General features: G+C 47.3%; 1 protein-coding gene and 1 long non-coding RNA gene across 4 annotated transcripts in view; one reads left to right on the top strand and one right to left on the bottom strand.

Moving 5' to 3' along the window:
- Positions 1–1536: 1536 nt before the first annotated feature.
- On the bottom strand, positions 1537–25755 carry LOC309373190. Of its 3 annotated transcripts, none has more exons than XR_014169811.1 (3): positions 25586–25754; positions 19544–19730; positions 1537–2129 (listed from the first exon to the last, which is right to left on the bottom strand). It is a non-coding gene; the product is annotated as an uncharacterized lncRNA (long non-coding RNA). The 3 variants fall into 3 exon arrangements; XR_014169810.1 differs by lacking the exon at positions 1537–2129 and adding an exon at positions 15335–16225 and having other exon boundaries at positions 25586–25755; XR_014169812.1 differs by lacking the exon at positions 1537–2129 and adding an exon at positions 15338–16076.
- The window catches only part of UCKL1 (uridine-cytidine kinase 1 like 1), a 57044-nt gene continuing 48404 nt past the window's right edge, over positions 17175–25814 (top strand). The window contains 3 exon segments of the mRNA XM_081916926.1: positions 17175–17398; positions 17401–17458; positions 17460–17501. Of these exon segments, the coding sequence (XP_081773052.1) occupies positions 17308–17398; positions 17401–17458; positions 17460–17501 (191 nt within the window). The 5' untranslated portion in view covers positions 17175–17307.

The following is a 25814-nucleotide window of genomic DNA, read 5'->3' as shown; positions in this document are numbered from 1 at the left end:
TGAGATTTTTTCCCTTTAAAATATAAAGTGGTATAAAAATGAAATTATTAATAATAAAAAATAATAACGGTAAATTTCACCACGAAAAGCTGCCTAGACATTCCTTTTTGGTGTCTGTAACCTAGGTTTAAGGTGCCTTTGGCGATTGGCTTATATATCTGAATTCCTAACACTGTCAGCTAGGCTGGGCTTTCTCTTTGTTTTGCAGCTGTAGGTCTGGAATTTAATCCACTGTGGGGATTAGCCTTCTGAGAAGCATGGGCAGTTTTAACCTGTTGCTGACTTGCACGCCTGCCTGTTTCTGAAAACACCTGTGATGTTGTCCTGAATATCACACACAGGGCTCTGGAGTTGCACATTTTGGCCAACAAGCCAAAGGCGAGTGTGTGTCCCACTGCCCCCACCATACCCAAAGTTTAAACAGAGGAAGCCTCCAGCACGATGTGAGTGCTCTGGGAGTTTGTCTGTCTCTGTATACATACATACAAAGAATATATCTGAATGACAAAAAGCAGACAACACACACACAGAGAAAGGCAAAACAACTAAGTTCAAGGAGAGGCGCTTTAGATAATGAAATCAAAAGAAAAAGTAATATCAAGAGTGAATGAAAATGATGCAATTATGAATCTACAAATGGGGAATGAAATACAACTTGCATGGTGCAATGAAAGAGATAGGCCATTCTCCCTCCTTTTTCGTACAGTCTTACCTCGGGATAAATACGCTTCAGGTTGAGCGCTTTTGGTTTGCACTCTGCGGTGACCCAGAAGTAATGGAGCGCGTTACTTCCGGGTTTCGCTGCTCGCGCAAGCGCAGACGGTAAAAAATGATGTCACATGCATGCGCGGAAGCAGTGAAACACGATCCGTGCACGCACAGACGCGCTGTCACATCTTACGTTATGTTCAGGATGCGAACGGAGTGGATCCCGTTTGCATCCCGAGTTACCACTGTATTTACAGACGCCACCAAATAAAATCATATTTCTAAGGGATTTGCCACGCATGTGACAGTGCTGTGCTATATTTAATAAATAACCCCACAAACAGAGGTGAAATAAGAAGGCTCAACATCTCCCCTAGCCGCAGAAGAATAACATGCCATTCCCCCCCCCCCCTGAAATAGCAATGAACATAACTGTTTTTAATATATATAGAGGCTGGGGGGGTGTGGCTTGGGAGAGGGCCTTCTCTGTGGTGGCCCCTAAGCTGTGCAAGAAAGTTATGTGCAAGAATGGTGTGCAAGAAGAAGAAGAGTTTGGATTTGATATCCCGCCTTTCACTCCCTTTATGGAGTCTCAAAGCGGCTAACATTCTCCTTTCCCTTCCTCCCCCACAACAAACACTCTGTGAAGTGAGTGGGGCTGAGAGACTTCACAGAAGTGTGACTGGCCCAAGGTCACCCAGCAGCTGCATGTGGAGGAGCGGAGACACGAACCTGGTTCCCCAGATTACGAGGCTACCGCTCTTAACCACTACACCACACTGGCTTTTGTGCAAGAATGGTGTGCAAGAAACCCTAACACATAACTTTCTTGCCCAGCTTAGGGGCCGCCACAGAGAAGGCCCTCTCCCAAGCCACCCCCCCCCCCAGCCTCTGAGGGCAAAAGAACTAGTAAGATAGCCCCTTCTGCCAATCTTAGCACTCCAGAGGGACTGTAGGGAGGAAGACTCCCTTTCAGATATTTGTTTGAGAAAATGGTCTCAGGCCCCTGGGATCTCGATGGAGGCACTCCCAGCCTCCATATCTGGGTTTGTGCAATATTTTGAACAGCTGCACAGGTGTGTGGAGGGCAGGGGAAGACCAGCAACTGGCTAAAATGTCAGTGCTTTCCAGAAACTAATGCTAAACCATTGACTAACTTCCTGCCGAGTTACAGTACGGACCTATTATTCCTTCAGCCCTTCCTCTTCAGAGCTTGGAGCCCTGTCTTAGCCTGACAACAAGCCTGCGAGGTAGGCGAGGTATATTGCAGAAGAAGAGAAGGATGTGTTGTACGGGAAAGGAATCCAATTTCTTGAGAACGTTTGGCTTTTAAAAGGAAAAAGAACCCAAAGCTTATCTCCGATGGTTTTCGTGTAAATACATTTTCAAGGCGTCGCTCCAAATCCTGGCCGGTCCGCTATCTGGGGAGAAAAAACACATTTTTCTAAGCAACAATAGTCTGCAATTTGAATGCTGGGGGGGGGGGGGAGCAACATCCTTGAAAACAGAAGCATTTCCTTGAGGGATAATTTCTGAATTCCATGCAGTTCAGTTAAAAATAGCCCGTTGATAGATTGGGTGGAGCTCCACTTAGCCTCCAAGTTCCCAGTCCATATGGAACATCTCTCTGAAGCAAGCCATGCTGGAACAAACAGGGGGTCTGCTGGAGCCAAGCCGCCCATGAATCCCCCTGGTTTAGCAGGCTTTGTGCAGGAGATCTTCCTCCCGGCAGATCTCCCTGGAAAGTTCCTTTAAGATGTTTCAGTTCTTCCAGTTCTGCTGTCCCATTCACTGTTGAAATTCAGATTGTCGGCACTTGAGACTAGGAGGGCTGCATTTTGGTCTTGTTGACTAGAGTGTGACATATTTACTGATGGTTCTATGCACTGAATGGCCATGCTGCCTACTCTAAAGTCAGTGAAAGCCTGTGTCCAATGCTTGCCCTACTCAAGGTAGGCCCATTGTAGGTAATGACTGGGAGAAGCCGCCGAGACCACATAACACCGGTCTTGAAAGACCTACATTGGCTCCCAGTACGTTTCCGAGCACAATTCAAAGTGTTGGTGCTGACCTTTGAAGCCCTAAAAGGCTTCGGTCCAGTAGACCCGAAGGAGCGTCTCCACCCCCATCGTTCTGCCCGGACACTGAGGTCCAGCGCTCAGGGCCTTCTGGCGGTTCCCTCACTGCGAGAAGTCAAGTTACAGGGAGCCAGGCAGAGGGCCTTCTCGGTAGTGGCACCCGCCCTGTGGAGTGCCCTCCCACCAGATGTCAAAGAGAAAAATAACTACCAAACTTTTAGAAGACATCTAAAGGCAGCCCTGTTTAGGAAAGCTTTTAATGTTTAATAGGTTATTGTATTTTAGTGTTTTGTTGGAAGCCACCCAGAATGGCTAGGGAAACCCAGCCAGATGGGCGGGGTATTAATAATAATAATAATAATAATAATAATAATAATAATAATAATTGGCATGGTTACCTTACTTCAATCTTAGGCTTGGATTCAGCCAGGTACCCTACCCTGGAAGTAAGACCCATTGCATGCTATGGGCCTTCTGAGAAAGCATGCCGAGTCTCTGTGATTGCAAGAACGACTTTGGAAACAAGTGTTCCTGGATATTGTTTCTCTTACCAAAGCGTGCAATCGCATTTCCCTGCTGCTGGCTTATTTTTAATACTTGCTTTTTGGCAACGAGAGCAGAGACGCTGGCAGGCCTCTGGACAGATCCTGTAAACAGATCAGTTTTGTTTGGCCCTTTGCAATTTTTCAACTGTGTTTGCTCGGAAAGAGGGAGGGATATTTCCAAGTCGTAAACGAGAGGCAGACGCCATGCATTATTGTTCTCTCGGTGTTTGAATGTGATGGCCCATCTATAGCTACATGCATGGAGATCTTGCATGTAAAGCTACCACTGGATGGCACCATCTTCATGTGGATTGCAGAACCTGTGAAGTGGTCAGTTTGTGGGGTGAAACAGCTTTCTCCCTGCCTCTAGAGCACTGTCTGGAGAAGGCAGCGATGCCCAAGAAAATATAAGTTGATCCCTGAAACAGAGACCTAGTTCTTATTTGAAATAGTAAACCAGTGTCCTGACAGTACCACCATATTGCCAGTAGGGTTTGCATTACTGGCCATACACCATCTCCCCACCTCATAGAAAGCTAGCATCTCAGCCCTTCTTCTGGACATGCTAAGTTTCTTTTTGCAGGGAATTGTATTTTTTTTTTCTAGCAAGGAGAATTTAATCATGCGAGCCTCTATGTGCATTCTAAGGTGGGATGCAGCCCAGATTTGTTGTTGTTGTTGTTTAGTCGTTTAGTCGTGTCCGACTCTTCGTGACCCCATGGACCAGAGAACGCCAGGCACCTCTGTCCTCCACTGCCTCCCGCAGTTTGGTCAAACTCATGCTGATAACCTCGAAAACACTATCCAACCATCTCATCCTCTGTCGCCCCCTTCTCCTTGTGCCCTCCATCTTTCCCAACATCAGGGTCTTCTCCAGGGAATCTTCTCTTCTCATGAGGTGGCCAAAGTACAGGAGCCTCAGCTTCACAATCTGTCCTTCCAGTGAGCACTCAGGGCTGGTTTCCTTAAGAATGGAGAGGTTTGATCTTCTTGCAGTCCATGGGACTCTCAAGAGTCTCCTCCAGCACCATCAAAAGCATCAATTCTTCGGCGATCAGCCTTCTTTATGATCCAGCTCTCACTTCCATACATCACTACTGGGAAAACCATAGCTTTAACTATACGAACCTTTGTTGGCAAGGTGATGTCTCTACTTCTCAAGATGCTGTCTAGGCCTGTCATTGCCCTTCTCCCAAGAAGCAGGCGTCTTTTAATTTCATGGCTGCTGTCACCATCTGAAGTGATCATGGAGCCCAAGAAAGTAAAATCTCTCACTGCCTCCATTTCTTCCCCTTCTATTTGCCAGGAGGTGATGGGACCAGTGGCCACGATCTTCGTTTTTTTAATGTTGAGCTTCAGAACATATTTTGCGCTCTCCGCAGCCCAGATAGCTCAGTCTAAAAACACGAGATTCTCTTAATCTCAGGGGCACGGGTTCAAGATGGGTGAAAGGTTCCTGCATTGCCTGGGCCAGAGGGTTGGGCTAGATGACCCTCGCGGACCCTTTGTGACTCAAGCTTCAAGCCACAGCTTGGCTCCCTCCATGAGGACCAGAGCATTCGCTGAGATTAATGTGCCCTTCAACCAGACAGCGTCCTTTCCGCCCACGGCGCTGCTTTCAACACAAACCATTAGCCTAGGCAAACACTCCTTGCTTATCTTTTGCGGTTGTGCCAAGCTGCCGTGAGTCTGCATTTTTGCGTGTGGCAAGTGAGGATCCCAGTTGCTTCACCATGTGTTTACTGGAGACAGGGCGGCTGGCGTTTCGTTTCTTTGAAGAAGGTGCCTGGTTGCTCTTGCGCCACTAGGGGGAGATGTAAACCCTGCAGCTCGACTGGAGAGAGGGCCACGATTCATCAACTCTCACTGGGGGAAATGTACAGTGGCACCAGGGCCGTCTTAAGCATATGTGGTGCCGGGGTACAAAGATCTGCCCAGCGCCGTCCCCCCAGGTTCCCCAGAGTTATCAACCTTTTTTTTAGAGGACTAACACCACGCTTATCTCTGCTCAGGAAAAGAAAACAGGAAACAGGTGCCTGGGGCTGCAAAGATGAAGGAAACGAACTATGTGGGGAGCAGGATTTAAATCCACACTCACACGCTTTAAAAAAAAGAAATCCCCCGTAAACGCTGCTAATAGAATCCAGCCAGATGGGCAGGGTATAAATACCACCCTTTTCCTCCAAGGTGCTCAAGGTGGGGTTACGTGGTTCTCCCTCCCATTTTATCCTCAAAACAACAACCCTGTCAGGTAGGCCAGGCTGAGAGATGGGGACTGCCCCAAGGTCACCCAGTGTGCTTCATGGTGGAGGGGGGATTCGAACCCTGGTCCCAGTCTGACACTAACCATTACATCACAGAGGCTCCCTGTTCCGGCGTCACACAGTCTTGCTCAGTTCCGATCCTGATGTGGGGAAAACCTCTGTGCAACAAAGTAGAACCCCGTGAGTAGACACTATGCTGATTTTTTTTAATCTTATGGTGAACATCATCATTATTTTTTAAGATCATTTTTATTGCTTTTTCCAACAGAAAGTTGTAAACAAAAGTATATTCATATAAAGAGATTCCTCCAAATCTCCGGACTCTTCCCCGCCCCATCCACCCCGTGGTGGTCCCATTTTGAACACTTATTACTGCATATTCTTTCATACTCCAATTTTTATATCAAACCACATTGTCCGTGGTAATTGCTAAACTACAAGTGAGATCAAAACCCTGCTAATGTTTCCATCTGCTTGCAGTGGTCTCCTAAGTAACTTATAAATTTCCCCCATTCTTTTATAAAGTTTTCGTCGTCTTGGTTCCCACGTTTTCCAGCCAGTTTTGCCATCTCGGCACAGTCTATCAGCTTGGTTTGCCTCTCCTCTCTGGTAGGGACTTTGTCTTCTTTCCATCTCTGGGCTAGTAATGTCCGGGCAGCTGTTGTTCCATACATAAAAAGTCTCCTCTGTTCCTTTGAGATATCAGTTCAGTCATAACTCGGGTTACAGACACTTCATGTTGCGTTTTTTTGGGTTGCGGAGCACCAAAACCCAGAAGTACCAGAACGGGTTACTTCTGGGTTTTAGCGGTTGTGCATGCGCAGAAGCACTGAATCGCAGTGCAGACATGCCGCTGCGGGTTGTGGACACTGCGGGTTGCGAATGTGCATCCCACACGGATCACGTTCGCAACCCGAGCGTCCACTTTACCTGTAATTCCTAATAGAAAAGAAATTAACAAAAGTTATTTTTTGTTGATTTGGTTTCTTAACAAAGAATTTTGGTTTCTTAACAAAAGTTATTTTAAACATTTTCTTCCTTTCATTATATATCATCTCCCAGAAAGCTTTTCTTACCTTACAAGTCCACCACATATGATAAAAGTTGCCATCTTTTTCTTTACATTTCGAACAAGTATTTGTAGTTGTCCTGTACATTATGGTTAACGTCATTTGATCCACATGTCAGGCTGCCCCACGCAGTTACTTCCCACATGCTTTGTGCGATTTGGAATCGGTGTTCCCATTTTTTAGATATGAAAAACTGAGGCCAAGATGTTACACTCATTCGTTGCATCTGTAGGTCACACCCAAGCATACCTCTGTTCTCCTGCATAAACTAGAGCGCGCCGTGCCTCTTGGATAAAGGACAGGTCAGCCAACAGAAGCTTTGTGGAAACATCTGAACAAAATGGGGCAAGCTCAGAGTTAGGCATATTTGGGACAGTAGCATTGCCACCCACAGATTTTTTACTGGGGAGGGGGGAAAGGGGGAGAGTGGGCTAGTTTTCCCACCTGACCCCAATGTAAGGAGAATTTGCTCTCGTATCTCAGGTTCTACAAATGCTAAAAAATTTGGCAAAGTCTCTTGTTCAATGAAATCCTGCCCCGCACCACATCCCCAATCAGCTCTGGGGATTCCCACTAATAGTCAAGCAGATTTGAGGAAGGAGGAAGGAGGGTAGTTCTGTGGTGCAAGTGTAAATGTTCTAACGCTTCAAAGATGCTCTTAAGGCAGAACTAAAAAAAAATGCAGTACAGTGGTACCTCGGCTTACATACGCTTCAGGTTACATATGCTTCAGGTTACAGACTCTGCTAACCCAGAAATAGTACCTCGGGTTAAGAACTTTGCTTCAGGATGAGAACAGAAATCGTGCAGCGGCAGCAGGAGGCCCCATTAGCTAAAGTGGTGCTTCAGGTTAAGAAGAGTTCCAGGTTGAGAACGGACCTCCGGAATGAATTAAGCACTTAACCCGAGGCACAAATAACTGGGAAACACTGGCCTGCGAGCGCTCCAATTGGAGAACAGAGCTATTGCACAACCAACCTTACTGTATGCTTGTGAAACATGGACCACTTATAAACACCATCTCCAACTCCTCGAAAGATTCCATCCATGGTGTCTCAAATTTTTTTTACATATCACTTGGAAAGGCAGGTGAACTAATATCAGTGTACTGGAAAAAGCAAAGATCACCAGTGTTGAAGCAATGATTCTTCAACATCAACTTCGTTGGACTGGTCATGTTGTGCGGGCGCGTGATGATCGTCTTCCAAAGCAACTGCTCTATTCCGAACTTAAAAATGGAAAGAGGTTTGAAGACTCTCTCAAGGCAAATCTAAAAAAAGAAAAAAAGGCAGTATAAACACCGACAATTGGGAAACACTGACCTGCGAGCGCTCCAATTGAAGAACAGCCTCTACCAAAGGTGCCATGGGTTTTGAAGATGATTGAACTCAGGACGAAAGGGAGAAACGTGCTAAGAGGGAGGCACGCATGGCAAATCCACACCGTGATCAACTCCCTCTTGGAAACCTAGGTCCTCACCATCAGTGGCGTAGCGTGGGGGGTGCAGGGGGGGCCGGCCGCACTGGGTGCAACATCTGGGGGTTAGGGTTAGGGAGCGCAAATCCACGGGTTAGGGGGCACAAATCCACGGGTTAGGGGGTGCAAATTACTTGCCTTGCCCCGGGTGCTGACAACCCACGCTACGCCACTGCTCACCATGGAAGAACATGTGGAACTAGAGTTGGCCTCCACAGTCACTTATGGACTCAAGGTTAAAACCATGTTTATGGAAGACAATCTTACTCGGCTACGAGGAATCGCCAAAGAAGAAGATATGTTTTAACAGAAGAAGAGCACTGGACGCTACCATTAAGGGGGTGGGCGTTCAAATGAAAGTTGGGATTTCCCCCCTTTTTTCTCTTCCCACCATGGGCATCCATTGAGGGCAAACAAATTTCTGCCCTTCATAGGCAAGGGTTTCACAAGGCAGAGAGGCCTTCTCTGATTTTGGTGATATGGTGGAATCTTCCAACTCATCCTTTGGTTTTGTTAACTGGGAAAGAAGGAACTGAGTGATTAGTCATGGTATCGATTTGATTTTTTGTTGTTGTTGTTGTTGTTTCGTCGTTTAGTCGTGTCCGACTCTTCGTGACCCCATGGACCAGAGCACGCCAGGCACCCCTGTCCTCCACTGCCGCCTGCAGTTTGGTCAAACTCATGCTGGTAGCTTCAAGAACACTGTCCAACCATCTTGTCCTCTGTCGTCCCCTTCTCCTTGTGCCCTCCATCTTTCCCAACATCAGGGTCTTTTCCAGGGAGTCTTCTCTTCTCATGAGGTGGCCAAAGTATTGGAGCCTCAGCTTCACGATCTGTCCTTCCAGTGAGCACTCAGGGCTGATTTCCTTCAGAATGGATACGTTTGATCTTCTTGCAGTCCATGGGACTCTCAAGAGTCTCCTCCAGCACCATAATTCAAAAGCATCAATTCTTCGGCGATCTGCCTTCTTTTTTATTTAGCAAGATTTATATATCACTTTGTCAAAATAATATCATTCCCTCAACAGTTCACGTAAAAGATGTAAGATAGTCACAAACAAATACTGCTGAGATCAAAACACGTTTTGAAAACACCTGGCCGTAATAAAATGTATCACAGTATAGGGAAAAATCCTATATTTTTAAAGACAAATGTGCACCATAAAAAATGCACAAGTCTCAGTAGGCTCAAAAAGCACTTTTTAGCTGGCACTGAAAACAGTACAAAGGAGGTTAATATTAATAGGCTGGGAGTTCCAGAAAACAGGGGATGCCAATATTGATTTCTCGCAAGTGCGTTACAAACAAAGTGGTTGAGTATTGAGTGCTTTTCAAATGGATCTGGAGGCAGAGGAATTGAGTGTGGGTTTGTTGTTGTTGTTGTTTTGTATCTTGTTGTTTGGCAAAAAACTTTCAAGGCCGCTAAAAGTCACAGTCCAAGGATGTGAACGTTAAACTCTCAACTCACAAAACGGCAGCAGTGAAAGCAGGCATGCATGAATCCATAATAAAACCGAATGCCCTTGATTTCATGGAATGCTCTTTGTGATATGGCTTTGTTTACTGGCTGAAAACATACCCTCTCTGTGCAGGCTTTGGGGGGAGTTAGTAGTAGTAATAATAATAATAATAATAATAATAATAATAATAATAATAATAATATATATATATGGCTTCCCCAGCCACTCTGGGCAGCTTCCAACAAAGGTTAAAAATACATTAAAATGTCACACAATAAAAACTTCCCTGAACAGGGCTGCCTTCAAGTGTCTTCTAAATGTCAGGTAGTTGTTTATCTCTTTGGCATCTGATGAGAGGGCGTTCCACATGGCGGGTGCCGCTACCGAGAAGGCCCTCTGCCTGGCTCCCTGTAACCTCGCTTCTTGCAGTGAGGGAACTGCCAGAAGGCCCTCGGAGCTGGACTTCAGTGTCCGGACAGAACGATGGAATTGGAGACGCTCCTTCAGGTCTACTGGGCCGAGGCCGTTTAGGACTTTAAAGGTCAACACCTATATTATTAGAAAGGCAGTTCTGAATATGAGAAGAGCCATCCTGCTAGATCCAGCCAGTGGTCCATATTGCCCACTGTTCTTACTGTGACCAACCAGCTGTCTCTAAAAAGCCTGCAAGAAGGACCTGAGAAAAACAAGAGCATTCTCTCCTCTTGCAATCCCCATCAGCTTGAATTCAGAGTGGCATGTTTGGCTCGGTGTTTCATCTGTGCCTCTTGTTTCATTAATTGGATGGCAGTCACCTTTTATGTTTTGAGGATTTGGCGTGCAACCTCTCCCTGCAAAATACTGATGCAATCAATGGCACTTCTTGGCTGAGCAAACCTCACCTGGGAATTTCGACTGTGCTGTTTCAGGTAAATGTCTCGTGGTGAGGAGGAGCGATTGCCTCTGGCTTTAAAAGAGTACAAGGCGATCAAGAAAGTAGTCACAGCACAATGATAGAGACACGCTTGGAAGATACTGGTTATCTTGACCCGTTTCGGTCTGGTTTCAGGATGGAACTGGTCTTGCCGTCCCTGACAGAGAACCTTTATCAGCAAAGGGACGTCGAGAGTGTGACCTTGCGTTTAGCACAGCCGCACCAGAAATTTGCAACACTGCTCCTAAGGAAGTCAGCCAGACACCCACAGCCCTGATATTTCATTTTCAGCTGAAAATGTGCTTCTTTTGCCAAGTGTTATTGAAGAATTGATACAATTCAGCTCAGTTGGCAGAGCACGAGGCTCTTCATCTCAGGGCTGTGAGTCTCAGCCCCGTGTCGGATTCTGTGACTCTATGTAGTGTTGGTTGCTTGTTCTGTGTTTAATAGTTGTATGGTGTTTGAGCAATTTCATTGTACATAGACTTAATATTTTTATGAGCTGCCTGTTTATAAGTATTAATAATGGTAGCAATCAAAATTAGCAGCGTAGGAGAATAACATTGTCTTCACCAGGCAGAGGACCTTCTCAGTGGTGGCGCCCGCCCTGTGGAACGCCCTCCCATCAGATGCCAATAAAATAAACAACTATCTGACTTTTAGAAGAAATCTGAAGGCAGCCCTGTTTAGGGAAGTTTTTAATGTTTGATGTTTTGTCGTGTTTTTAATATTCTGTTGGGAGCCTCCCAGAGTGGCTGGGGAGGCCCGGCCAGATGGGCGGGGTATAAGTAATAAATAAAATAATAATAATAATAATAATAATAATAATAATAATAATAATAATAACAACAACAACAACAACAACACTTAAGAGGTAGCATAGTGTCTCTCGTGAGTGTATCGTACACAGTCCAGGTGCCACCAGTGAAAAGGCCCTGTCTCCTCACCTCCTATAAAGGACTGTGGAATGGAAGGTGAGATTTAATCTGATCTTATATTTGCATGACGGATCCCAGCAGAAGTCATTGTGGCCACCTTGCCTTGTCATTCATATTGTAATCCTCCTGAGGCAGGAACCTTCTTAGTTCACTCCACCCAGTTATGTTAGTGGTATATGCTACAGTACTAATAATGTTTAAAAACAATAGATAATATGCTTGTGGGACACCTATGGGAGAAGAAAGGGCAAAGGAGTAAGCCCTACACAAATCCGGAATGGAATTCCTAAGATGGTTGGATGGCATCTTGAATGCCTCCTTCCGGCAGCTCTTGCAGCCAAGCCGGGGCCAAACGTATTGCTTTCCTTTCTTTGGGACCACATCAGCGAGGCCGAGACGAGGGGTCTTGTTGTCTGGACAGACCAGGACCCAGTGGCGTAGCATGGGGGGTGCAGGGGGGCCGGCTGCACCGGGCGCAACATCTGGGGGTTAGGGTTAGGGGGCGCAAATCCACGGGTTAGGGGGCACAAATTACTTGCCTTGCCCCGGGTGCTGACAACCCACGCTACGCCACTGCCCACGCTACACAATGCCCAGGCTTACGCCCTAGGGGAGTCACTTTGGTGCTACAAAGACAGCAGGAAAAAAATCGGAATTACATTAAATAACGTAGTTAACCTTATAGCCACAGACGTGGGTGGCGCTGTGGGTTAAACCACAGACCCTAGGACTTGCCGATCAGAAGGTCGGCGGTTCGAATCCCCACGACGGGGTGAGCTCCTGTTGCTCGGTCCCTGCTCCTGCCAACCTAGCAGTTCGAAAGCACGTCAAAGTGCAAGTAGATAAATAGGTACCACTCCAGTGGGAAGGTAAACGGTGTTTCCGTGCGCTGCTCTGGTTCTTCAGAAGCGGCTTATTCATGCTGGCCACATGACCCGGAAGCTGCACGCCGGCGCCCTCGGCCAATAAAGCGAGATGAGCGCCGCAACCCCAGAGTCGGTCACGACTGGACCTAATGGTCAGGGGTCCATTTACCTTTACTTTACAGCTCTTCCCTAGAGTTCTTGGTTGATTTAGCAAAAGATGTGTTAATATCCCTCCCCCCATAGATGGTGTTTCTTGCATAGCTCATCATCTTTGTAGCTCATCACGGGTGTGAATTGCACAATTGTGTACTTCTCCACATTAGCTGGCCTGGTCATGTGAGGTTGGTGAATCAGTAGACAAATCAGACAACATCAAGTATTTGAGCAATTGAATTTCCAAGCTTTTTTAGGCACTGCTGGCTTGGTTCCATAAACTCACCCCAAGGGTCCCCTGCCCTTCCGATCAAAGGCATTATTCAGAATAGCAGTTTGCATGAGCCACCAGGGAACACGACGCAGTAAAGTTCAAAACAGTTGCACGTTTGTTCAAAAATCCAAAAACTGGCTTTCAAAGTAGGCTGTCTCCAGTTCCAGGCCATGGATGGAGGTGGAGGAAACCAGGAACGGAGATTGACAGCTGTCCCAAAAGGGAACGCTGCTTCAGCACCAGTAATTACAGGCCGCTGAGTTCAGGTCTCACCAACCAGATGTTTGGACTACAACTCCCATCATCCCCAGCCAGCGCAGCTGATGGGAGTTGTCCTCCAAAATGTCTGGAGGTCACCAGGTTGGCAAAGTCTGATGTCGTTGATGTATTGCTTAGGAAGAGGGAGAGTACAGGAAAGGATGAGACAATAGTGTGAGACATCACTGCCAGCACACTTGCTGCTGCTTCCTGGCATGTGACCTTGGGGGGGGACACCCCAAGGGCCCCCCAAATATGTTTTGTATGAGAAACCTATAAAAAGCCCCAACTGAATGAGATATTGGCGTTCTGTTAAAATCCGTGGTTCATAATAGTTTCCATTTGTTCATAAAAGACGCATAGCCTAGTTGCTGCTTGGTTGCTTGAAATACCAAAGATAAGGCATTTGGGGAGAGAACTTCTGAAGAGTAAAATTATGGGAGTCTGTCTGTGCCAGCTTACCAAGTACGACTCCCCTTATGTAGGCTTGTTATCTAGGTGAACATAAATCTCAGACTACAATTCTCCTTTCTTTAGTATGTAGGCTTGTATCTATGTAGGCTTCAAAGGTTTAGAAGTGAGGGGCCCTAGAGGGGCTGGACACACGTCAAGTTGCAGGCTGGATATCCAGAAAGTTGTACCCAATGTGTTATTGCCAATTACCATCTGCTAATGTTTGCAGCATTTTGATTGGATCTTATGTGAATTCTTTGTCTGTAAACCCACCACTTGGGAAGACAGGCAAACTAATGCCAGTGTACTGGAAGAAGCAAAGATCACCGGTGTTGAATGATTCTTCAACATCAACTTCATTGGACTGGTCATGTTGTGCGGATGCCTGATTATCGTCTTCCAAATCAGCTACTCTAGTCCGAACTTAAAAATGGAAAGCGTAATGCTGGTGGTCCACAAAAAAGGTTTAAAGACTCTCTCAAGGCACAGCTTAAAAAAAATGTAGTATAAACACTGACAATTGGGATACACTTGCCTGTGAGCGCTCCAGTTGGAGAACAGCCTTTACCAAAGGTGTCATGGGCTTTGAAGACACTCGAACTCAGGACACATGAGAGAAACATGCTAAGCGGAAGACACGCTTGGCAAACCCTCACCGTGATCAACTCCCACCCAGAAACCAATGTCCCCACTGTGGAAGGACATGTGGATCCAGAATTGGCTTCCACAGTCACTTACGGACTCAGTGTTAAAACCGTGTTTATGGAAGACAATCTTACTTGGCTACGAGGGATCGCCAAAGAAGAAACCCTATAAAAGGTCCGGGGTGTGTGTGTGTAACACATGCCCATTCAGCCTTTGTAGAAGTGACTGCACTGAACCTATTTACTGCAGTAAATAAATTTTGAACTCTTTCTTCAACCCAACTCATAAGTAGTTAATGGTACTAGTGAGACCAGCAGATTTGCCATGCAACAACCTGGTCAGCTTTTCCTTAGTCCCCGTTTTCGGCAGCTCGGTTTGCTTGGACAGCCAGGGCTCTGACAGGCATCCTGAAAGGGGCCTGCTCCATCTCAGCACCCAATTGGCACCAGGGAGAGGTCTACTGATATAATAGGTGAAGCATGGCTTCAGTTTTCCAAACAACTAGCTTTTTAAGCTGCACAACAGGTTATCAACAATATCAGACCATGACTCCATGGTGGAGATAGTTACAAACTTTCTTTTTATTTTGTAGATGGCAGGAAATATTTATTAACTTCTGAGGGATGAAAATAAGCCAACATTAAAAATGCAGCATTTTTTGTTAAAAATGGAACAGGATCACCACTTTGCTGCTTGTTGTTGTTGTTTAGTCGTGTCCGACTCTTTGTGACCCCATGGACCAGAGCACACCAGGCACTCCTGTCTTCCACTGCCTCCCGCAGTTTTGTCAAACTCATGCTGGTCTCTTCGATAAAACTGTCCAACCATCTCGTCCTCTGAGGTCCCCTTCTCCTTGTGCCCTCCATCTTTCTCAGCATCAGGGTCTTTTCCAGGGAGTCTTCTCTTCTCATGAGGTGGCCAAAGTATTGGAGCCTCAGCTTCACGATCTGTCCTTCCAGTGAGCGCTCCGGGCTGATTTCTCTTTTTTTAAAAAATAATATTTATTAAAGTTTCAAAAAAGTTACAAAAGTGAAAAAAGAAAAAAGAAAGAAACAAAAAATACAAAATACAGAAAAATAAAAACAATTAAAAACAAACCAGTCTTTCCATGTCTTGTTTTTCATTTACTTGTTTCCCTGACCCCCTCACACCTCCCTTTTTTGTATTCTAGTTCAATTAGTTGTTTCAGCAAATCCTTTCCGCGCTCAGGGCTGATTTCCTTCAGAATGGAGAGGTTTGATCTTATTGCAGTCCATGGGACTCTCAAGAGTCTCCTCCAGCACCATAATTCAAAAGCATCCATTCTTTGGCGATCAGCCTTCTTTATGGTCCAGCTCTCACTTTCATACATCACTACTGGGAAAACCATAGCTTTAGCTATACGGACCTTTGCTGGCAAGGTGGTGTCTCTGCTTTTTAAGATGCTGTCTAGGGTTTGTTGCTAATCTGCATTTATTTATTTGGAACAGAATCTGTGGGCATATCCACTCTGTGTGCAAAAAGACTTTCTGTACAACCGGAACTCTGATTTGTCAGGGCTCTCAAAATGTATCTCCAGTTGAATGTGCCAATGGTGGGGTGGTAACAACAGTTACGTTGCCCACTGAGCGTTCCATGTTTGCAGTGCTTCTCTTTGCAAGAACAGTTTCATTAGGGGAAAGCTTGCGGGAATCCCCTTTTGCCGTTCTATCTCTTTACCGCAATGCATTCCCATCCTCTCAGGCAGATCCACCCTTTGTATCTGATGGGTTTCGTTTCCCACAACAGACCCCGGGGCATGTGATGGCTGTAACTTATCCGAGAGGGCAAGCGGCCAGTCAATTTGCTGAGAGAGCAAAGTGAAGAAGCCGTACCGGGTGGCGATGAGGGGAGTTTATTCTTAGACGTCTTGCTGGCCCAGATGGACAGCCTACGTTGGGGCTTATGCAACCACCTCAAGGAGGAACATCCAAGGCTGGGGTAGCTTAACCTGAGGCTAAGCATGGAGGAGAAATTCGACTCAAGGCACATTTGAAGGTGGACTTATCAGCTTTGCACTCTCCAAAACAGATATCCTTCCAGCTTTGAAATTACCCGAATTTTGCAATGCAAAATTCCAACCAAGCAATGTTTGCAAAAGCACATCTGTTAGGAGGAAGTGTGTGTGTGTGAGAGAGACAATATCAGGGAAAATAACATATTGCAATACGTTGTAGAAGGAAAAATTGCTTCTGAAAATGTGCATGATAAACTGCATTTACAGTCGTACCTTGGATCTCGAACAACTTGCAAGATGAACGTTTTGCATCCCGAACGCCGCAAACACGAAAGTGATTGTTCCAGTTTGTGAACATTCTTTGGAACCTGAACGTCCGACGGGGCTTCTGCAGCTTCTGATTGGCTGCAGGAGTTTCCTGCAGCCAATCAGAAGCCGCGCCTTGGTTTCCGAATGTTTTGGAAGTCAAACAAACTTCCAGAACGGATTCCATTTGATTTCCAAGGTACCACTGTAAAGGCATGCTTGCTAGGAGAAATTCACACTAAAATGAAGACTAATTTTCATGAGGGTTTAAAAATTATTATTGCATGGAGAGCTTTGAGAAACAGAGAGAACCAGAACTCATATCTCCACCCACCTCCTCCCTGCAGCCTTCCAGTCGTTGTTGGACTGTCACCAGCCCAGCCAGCCAATGTTCATGGATGGTGGGAGTTCTAGTCCCGCAGAATCTGGAGGAGGGCAGATTAGCTGCTCCTGCACTAGTGATTTGCTTTGCAGCAAGATAATTACAAGCTGAGATTAGCGCCTGGGATCTGGGAGTGCAGGACTACGGTGGCTTCCCCCACCCTGGTGCCTTCCAGGTGCCTTGGACTACAACTCCCATCAGCCCCGGCCAGCTTGGCCCATCTAGTCCAGCATCATGTTCTCACGGTGACCCAACCAGATGCCTGTGGGAAACCCACAAGCAGGATTCGAACCCAAGAGCGTTCTCCCCTCCTGTGGCTTCCAGCAGCTGGTACTCATCAGCATGGCTGCCTCCGACTCATAAGCATTGCTGCCTAATTCTATTTTAAAGCGATCTGATTTGTTGACCACCCCTGTGTCCTGTGGCAGTGAGTTCCACAGTTCATGCTCTTTCTTTTATACGTCCCGGATCTTCCGACATTCAGCTCCACCGGTGTTCTCATGCCAAGGAGGGAAGAAAAGCCTTCCCCTGGACCCTCGTCCCATGCCAGGCGTCTGCCCACCACTCTTGTGCATTGCCCTTCTCCGCCAGGCCCCGGACACGCTCCAAATGTCAGGAGCGGCTGCCTGTGGCCTTCCGCCAGCCATGTTTTGGTGCCTCTGGAGCAGTGGGGCTGCTTGGGAGGCTGTGCCGTGCGACTCCTCCTCTCTTTACAAAGTCAGTGCTATTAATATCAGGTAATGAACATAATCTCTAGGTTAAGCTATCCTCTTATGTGTGTTGGCTACTCTCTCGTTCCCCGGGCAGGGCTCTCTTTTCCCTCCTTCTCCCACTGTTGACACCACACCGGACTTTTTCGGGTCTCCTTGAACACTACCAGTTCGTAGGTTCTCCCAAGCCACCGTGTGGTGTTTTCCACCCCTTTCCTCCTCTTGTGTTCAGAGTGGCGAGACCCACGTTTCGTTTCACTGTAAAGGCCAGAATGCATGTAGTCAACTTCCTAGGGACTCTGAATTCTTTGAGGCTGCGATGAGACTCACACACACACACACACACACTCCACAAGCCAGCTCTCCCAGAGTCAAAAACACCTGAAGCCTTTCTGCCACTTCCACAGTCACCCCAGACCCTTCTCCGGCTAGGGGGAGATGAACAGATCCCCTGTATATTCGGGGGTCAGGATCTCTGGCTGCTGGGCCCTCGGACCTGAAGGCAGGTGAGTGCTTTTGTCCCGTTTCCCCCCCCCCTTCCGGATGTAAATTAACTCTCGGATGCAGGATGGACGAGTTTTTAGAAGGCTTAGGAAACAGAGGAGGGGGTGGCGAAGAGAGGAGAGGGGAGATCTGCTTTCGGGATTGCAAAACAAAACACTTGTTTTGGGAAATTTCAGGAGCAGCGCATTAGAGAACTGGCTGTTTCACAGATATTGGGAGGGTGCAATGCAGGGGGGGTGCAACTGGGCTTTTTTGGGGGGTGCTGTCTTTCATTCACCTGGGCTGGTTCTTTCCTTTGTGAACTGATTCACTGCCCCACCCCCTTAATGGTAACTAGGGAGCAAAACGTGTTTCTGCGGGAGAATGTACTCTTAATAATAGATGCATCCTTTGGTCAGTCGGAAGCAGGTGGAAAGGTTCTTAACTTGCCCCTTACTGGACCTATGAGCTATTTGGGGAGATGAAAGGTGGGTTTTGATGCATCATTTGAGCCGAAAGACTATTCTGCGCTGTAGTGATGATAACAGGTGCATGGTAAAGGGGTTTGGATGTTATTCCGGATTAAATCTCAGAGGGTGGGGAGAATGATTGTTCCCTCTCATTCTGATGTTCAAGCTGTGAGTGCCATTGCTTGTGTAGTCAGAATAGCCCCACACACACGTAAGAGAGAGGTATCTGCAAACTTGGGGGATCCCAAAGTTTGCAATAGGAAAAAAAGTTATTGTTTTTTTTTTAAAAAAAAACTTGGTCAGGATTTGGTGGGGGGAGGGCAATACCACCAAATGAGGAACTGGGCATGCTTACTTATTGCAGAATGCTGACAGATTGTGTTTGAGACGGAACGGAAAACTGAGCAGGAGGGGGAATGGAATGGAGTATCCTGGAGGAAGAGAAACACTCCATACTGCAACATTTTGTTGCAGATCCTACTTGTCTATTTATGGATTTTTGTGTGTGTGTGTGTGTGTTTGCTTGTGTTTCTGTTGTTTCTTCCCATCCCTGTTTTCAAGATGGAAAAATAACAGTATTTTTAAAGATATCACTTTACTTCGCCCTAGTGAACGCCATACCTTCCAACTCTCTGATGAATAGCTGTTTTTTTCACTGCGTATTTGGCTTGCGGGTGTGCACTGAGCTTGTATCTGATACAAGAGTTCATCCCCTTGCTTTCTCCTTTGACAGTGGAGACAATAATTTTCGGCAACCTTGCTGGTGTCTCCTGAATTTTGACCAAATTTCCCCGTTAATTTGGAGAACAGGTCGTTCAGCATATTCTCGGTTCTGATGTATATTTTGCTGTAGGAGGCTTAGTTTGGACAGAATCGAATATACCCTTTCAGAGTTAATGCCAAATACATTACTTATGAGAAATGAGCCACCGTGGTTGCCAGAGGGCATGAAAATTTGTGTCCTGGGCTTTTTAGACTCATCTGCCTGTGTACTATCTAAAACTAAAGGGGCGTATTGCTTGTCAGATGTGAATTCTCCGCCCCTCAGCTCTCCCACCCCACTACCAATGGGAAGTAGGGGCAGCAACAGGGACAAAGGCACATCACACAAATTACCTGTAAATATTGGTGCTGCCGAGTTGCCCAAAGTCCCCTCTGTCTCCCTCTGGAGATTCTGATCTTCAAATGCAGCAAAAGCAAACTCCTTGCGCATGAATAACAGCTACCACAGAGCGTCATGGATTCCTGCCTTATTCCTCCCTCCCTCCTGTTGTTGTCGTCGCTTGCTCATGTCAGCGTCACTCTGGGAACAAAGCACATTTGTTAATTGCCGCCGCAGCGTAATTCTCTCTCTCTGAGGGAGCCGGCTGGTGGTTATTTTGCAGGTGAAATGCACATGTGCTTCCCCGGCCCCCAGTGCCTGATTCCATATTCCAGCGGATCGATGTTGCCAGGAGCAAATTGCGAGCTGCAAGGCGCCTCTGCGTTGCGCTCACAGAGATGCCCTGCAGCTGCCCTGGCAAATTGTGAGGGGCCCCCAGCATTGTGCTTAAAAACCACCTGTCAGATGGCAGTGGTGGTTGCTCGTGAGTAACCAGTCAGGGCTCCGACCTGTCTTTTACAGGTTTTTATTTTGGTGCAAACTATTTACAGTGCCCCAAAGTTCATGTCTGCCTCAACCGCTAGCAGAATCTGGGAGTGATCGTTTCTGGGTCCTCCCACAACATAATACCTTAGTCACTCCCAGCCTTTTCCTTCCTTCTTTGCATTTTACACTTCTGCGCAGGGTGGGCGACGGAAGAGGCGTGCTTCCCTCCTGTCCGGCTTGAGCAGGAGCGGTGCTGAGGCTCTAGTCCTTTCCCCTCTTCCCCATTGGAGGTGTGGCTTTCTCCAACACAGGAAGAGGAACTACTTCTCAAGATTTTCGGAGGTTCCCTGTAACCCAACTGCCCCTCAGCTTCCCTTCCCTCTTCCGATGGCAGTCCCCTGACACCACCCTTTAAAAACAGGGGTGCCAAGAGTGGGGGACCATTAGGCAGAGTGAGGCGGCCAGCTTAGGCTGCTGTTGATGGAAGGCACCAAACGGTAGCAAACTGTGGGCTATTTATTATGATAAGAGTCCGCTGAATCAGGCCAATGGCCTGCCTAGCTCAGCATCCTGTTCTCACAGTGGCCAACCAGAAGCAGGATTTGAACACAAAACCACTTTCTTCTCCCGTGATTTCCATCAACTAGTATCCAGAACCGTGGCGCTCAGCTTCAGATTTAGGGTGGTGCAGTCTGAAGGCAGCCCTGTGTAGGGAGGTTTTTAACATTTGACCTTTTGTTATGTTTTTATATGTGTTGGAAGCCGCTCACAGTGGCTGGGGCAACCCAGCCAGATTGGCAGGGTATGAACGCATTATTATTATTATTATTATTATTATTATTATTATTATTATTAATATTATTATTGAGAATACAGTCATACCTCAAGTTACGTTTGCTTCAGGTTGCGCATTTTCAGGTTGTGTCCCGCGGCGACCCAGATGTACCGAAAAGGGTTACTTCCAGGTTTCACCGCTCGTGCATGCGCAGGCGCACAAAATGACATCGCACACATGCGCAGACGCAGTGAATTGCGACCCGTGCACGTGCAGATGCACAGACATGGGTTGCGTTCTTCTCAGGTTGTGAGCGGGCCTCCAGAATGGATCCCGTTCGCAACCAGAGGTACCACTGTACCCATAATTGAAAAGATCCATTTGGGGGCACCAAATTTTGGCCTTACTCTGGGCACTGTATTACCGAAGATGATCAAAGTCTGTCTGTGGCGGCAGAGCATATCTCTCATGGCTAGTAGCCACCTGTAGCTGTTATGGGTACATTAATTTATTATTACTGCTCCGTAGTATACACAAAGCAAGGGACCATAGCGACAACACTGCTTTCTGGCCCTTGGGCCCTAGTCGCTTCTCAGTCCTCTCCAGTGGTTACGAGAAGACAAAGCTGGAAGGTCCCTCGGGTAGCTCTCAGTGGAGGCCAGGCTACTGATTCGATGTCTGGATAGACGCACCGAAAAGGAGGCTTGTGTGAAAATCTGGATCGAAGGAGGGGAAAGTGTGGGAAGGCAGTGATCTGGAGAAGAACGTCGTATGGACATTGGAGAATTAATAGAGGAGGGGCAGGAAGAGGACTATTCTCATGAAACAACAGAGTGGAGAAGCTCTTTGTCTGTGGCCACGGGCAATATCAACACACTATGAACAAGGGATGGCTAGACTTTGGATTCCAACCCCCTCTTACCCCCCCTGTCTTATTTATCCTGCTGGTTGGGGCTGATCGAAGTTGGGAGTCCTGCAATTTCTGACGGACAGCCAACTTCCCTGCTCCTGCAGCCGCTGGAGCAGACCTTGAAGTGACATGCGGCTGCGAAGAGTGTTCGCATGTTGCAGCAAATGAGTGCGCACTCGAAAAGGGGTGTTCGCATTTTAATGTCAAGAAGGACACTGACAAACTGGAACGCGTCCAGAGGAGGGCAACCAAAATGGTCAAAGGCCTGGAAACGATGCCTTATGAGGAACGGCTAAGTGAGCTGGGCATGTTTAGCCTGGAGAAGAGGAGATTAAGGGGTGATATGATAGCCATGTTCAAATATATAAAAGGATGTCACATAGAGGAGGGAGAAAGGTTGTTTTCTGCTGCTCCAGAGAAGCGGACACGGAGCAATGGATCCAAACTACAAGAAAGAAGATTCCACCTAAACATTAGGAAGAACTTCCTGACAGTAAGAGCTGTTTGACAGTGGAATTAGCTGCCAAGGAGTGTGGTAGAGTCTCCTTCTTTGGAGGTCTTTAAGCAGAGGCTTGACAACCATATGTCAGGAGTGCTCTGATGGTGTTTCCTGCTTGGCAGGGGGTTGGACTCGATGGCCCTTGTGGTCTCTTCCAGCTCTATGATTCTATGATTCTATGAATGTTCAGAAGGTGTACAATCTTTGTCCTTGGTCTGGGAATACCACCGTCATAATCTCACCCTTCTGCTCATCAGAGAAGCAGGACAATTTGTTTAGAAAGCACTCTCCAACTGCAGAGCCACTTTCTTCGGCATCCAGCCAGAAGTTTGGGTTTTCAAGCCGGCACCGAGACCCCAAGCAGAGTGGGGAGGGGCTCCCTCTTTCTTTTCCCTAGTTGCCCTCCACGTCTGAGTTCTGGGGTGGGCGAGGTGGCTGTCCGATGCCAGCCTGGTGAGGTGATCCCTTTTAATCTCTCCTGGCAGGGTGCCAGGTGTTGCTCTCGTTGCTCCCCTCTGGCAGTTTTGGAAAGGTTGCTGGCGCTGAGCTCCCCTTCTGTATTCTGTGTAACACCCCGGCTGTCTCTGTAAGTGGGTTGGTTGGCCCTGTGTGTTTTGCATGTATCCATCTTCAAATATCACAAGAGCTTTCACATGGAAGGCCGGAGGCAGGTTGTTTTCTCCTGCTCCAGAGGCTAGGACTCAAACCAATGGCTTCAAGTCACAAGAAAGGAGATTCCAACTATTATTATTATTATTATTATTATTATTATTATTATTATTATTATTATTAATTTACAGTGGTACCTCGGGCTAAGAACTTAATTCGTTCTGGAGGTCTGTTCTTAACCTGAAACTGTTCTTAACCTGAAGCACCACTTTAGCTAATGGGGCCTCTTGCTGCTGCCACTGCACCGCTGCTGCACAATTTCTGTTCTCATCCTGAAGCAGAGTTCTTAACCCGAGATAATATTTCTGGGTTAGTGGAGTCTGTAACCTGAGGCATATGTAACCTGAAGCGTATGTAACCCATTATTTATACCCTGCCCATCTGGCTGGGCTTCCCCAGCCACTCTAGGCGGCTTCCAACAAAATATTAAAACACAGTAATGCATCAAACATTGAAAGCTTCCCTAAACAGGGCTGCCTTCAGATGTCTTCTAAAAGTCTGGTAGTTGTTCTTCTCTTTGACATCTGATGGGAGCGCGTTCCACAGGGCGGGTGCCACTACCGAGAAGGCCCTCTGCCTCTTTCCTTGGAACCTCACTTCTCGCAGCGAGGGAACCACCAGAAGGCCCTCGGAGCTGGACTTCAGTGTCCAAGCAGAACGATGGGGGTGGAGATGCTCCTTCAGGTATACTGGACCGAGGCCGTTTAGGGCTTTAAAGTTCAGCACTAACAGTTTGAATTGTGCTTAGAAACGTACTAAACATCAGGAATAACTTTCTGACAGTAAGAGCTGTTTGACGGTCAAACGGTCTCCCTCAGAAGGTTCTGGACTCTTCTTCTTTGGAGGTTTTTAAGCAGAGATTGGGTGTCTGTCTGTCATGGATGCTTTAGCTGAGATTCCGGCATTGGAGGGGGTTGGACTAGATGGCCCTTGTGGGTCCCTTCCACCTCTACAATTCTATATGAGTCCCCCGCTCCAGGCATATGCTCTTCCCTGAAGGGAGCATGAAAATATTTCCAAGAGGCATCTTCTCTGGAATATTTCAGCTCACTTCTCAGCGGCCCTGGAATAAGCCGAATGCCGAGTACTGTATGCATAATGATAGAGTCATACCTCATGTTATGTTTGGTTCAGGTTGCACATTTTCGAGTTGCGTCCCGCGGCAACCCGGAAGTACCAGAAAGGGTTACTTCCGGGTTTTGCCGCTTGCGCATGCGCTCAAAATGATGTCATGCCCAGTGGCGTAGCGTGGGGGGTGCAGGGGGGCCGGGCGCACCGGGCGCAACATCTGGGGGTTAGGGTTAGGGGGCGCAAATCCACGGGTTAGGGTCGCAAATTACTTGCCTTGCCCCGGGTGCTGACAACCCACGCTACGCCACTGGTCATGTGCAGAAGCGGCGAATCGCGACCCGTGCAGATGCAGGTTGCGTTCTGTTCATGTAGCGAATGGGGCTCTGGAATGGATCCCGTTCGCAACCAGAGGTATCACTGTAGTAACTTCATTATGTAACCCAGGGAACTCTTACAAGGAGCTTTCCAGGTGTTGAGTTTCCTAGATCAAAGGCAAGAGGTACTCCTTGGTACTCCTTGTGCAACTTTGAAACCCAAACACATGACCTGCCCTTAATGTAATAGTCAGAGCTGTCCTATACACCAATTACAGTGGTACCTCGGGTTACAGACGCTTCAGGTTACAGACTCTGCTAACCCAGAAATAGTACCACGGGTTAAGAACTTTGTTTCAGGATGAGAACAGAAATCGTGCTCCGGTGGCGCAGGAGCAGCAGGAGGCTCCATTAGCTAAAATGGTGCTTCAGGTTAAGAACAGTTTCAGGTTAAGAACGGACCTCCAGAATGAATTAAGTACTTAACCCGAGGTACCACTGTACGTCCGAGGAGGAGACAGACACTTCTTCCATGCCCATGTGGTGGGACTGCAAATTCATGGATAAGAGAGCCATCAATGGCTGCTCAACATGTTGGCCCTGCCCCTACAATTGGAGGCAGCGATGCTTGTGAAGAACACTTTCTGGAAACTGCAGGAGGGGAGAGAGTGGCTCTTGGGCTCGGATCACACTTGGGAGTTTCTCTCCTTGGTCAGCCACTGTGAGAACAGGATGGTGGACGAGACGCTGGAAACCCACAACCAGAAAATGGCAGCAAAAGTGGCCAGCACGCCCCCTGTCATCGCTGGAAACCATAGGTGATTTTCTTATACCAGTGTAGTGAAAGTTCCGCTTCTGTCAAATCCTACAGTCCCGTGACTGGGATAGGATCGTGCCCCACAGCTGGGAGAACTTCCTTCTTTTTAAATCCTGGATCTGCAGACAAGGATAAGTGGGGTTGAAGCCATTATAGAGACTTCCCCTCTCTTATCTTTTTTCCTACTGCTCCTCTGCCTTTTCACAGCAGCCTGGCATGTGGAAACCAAACAGGTGAAGCTTCTCTTGTCAAGAAGACAAAAGCTTCACCTGTGCAGTTTCCACCCGGCAGGCTGCTGTTAAATGCACAGGTGCGGGGCCAGTTCAAGTTTCGAAAAGGAGCTCACCCTGAAACAACCCCAGGTTTAGGAACACAATCCCAACCACCTCTTCTCTTCAATATTTCAGCCTGACCTTGGGCTTGGAGACCACGTTTTTGACTCCCAGGTAATCCTGGAAAGGGGAGAAACTTTCCCCGCAGTTACTGGGTAGGGGGGAGGGTTTGGATCGCCTTACCTGTACGCAAAGGGGAGGGGTCCCCCCTCTGTGCTTTCATTTGCAGGGCACTCTTATCAAGTCCCGCTTTTGCAGTGCTGCTGTCGCCATCAGTGCATTGGCAAGAGGATGTGAGCCCAGGGTGGAAAATGGGAGGCGGAGCAGAGAGAGGCCGGCCGAGGGAAAAGATCAACTATAAATAACCTGTCCTGTCCTGTCCCCGGCTCAATGAGCTGCTGTTTTGCTCCAA

Source organism: Podarcis melisellensis, assembly GCF_964234715.1.
Source record: "Podarcis melisellensis genome assembly, chromosome: 6".
NCBI classification, from domain to species: domain Eukaryota; kingdom Metazoa; phylum Chordata; class Lepidosauria; order Squamata; family Lacertidae; genus Podarcis; species Podarcis melisellensis.
Note: the sequence above shows the minus strand (reverse complement) of the source record. Positions and strands in the feature narration are given on the sequence as shown.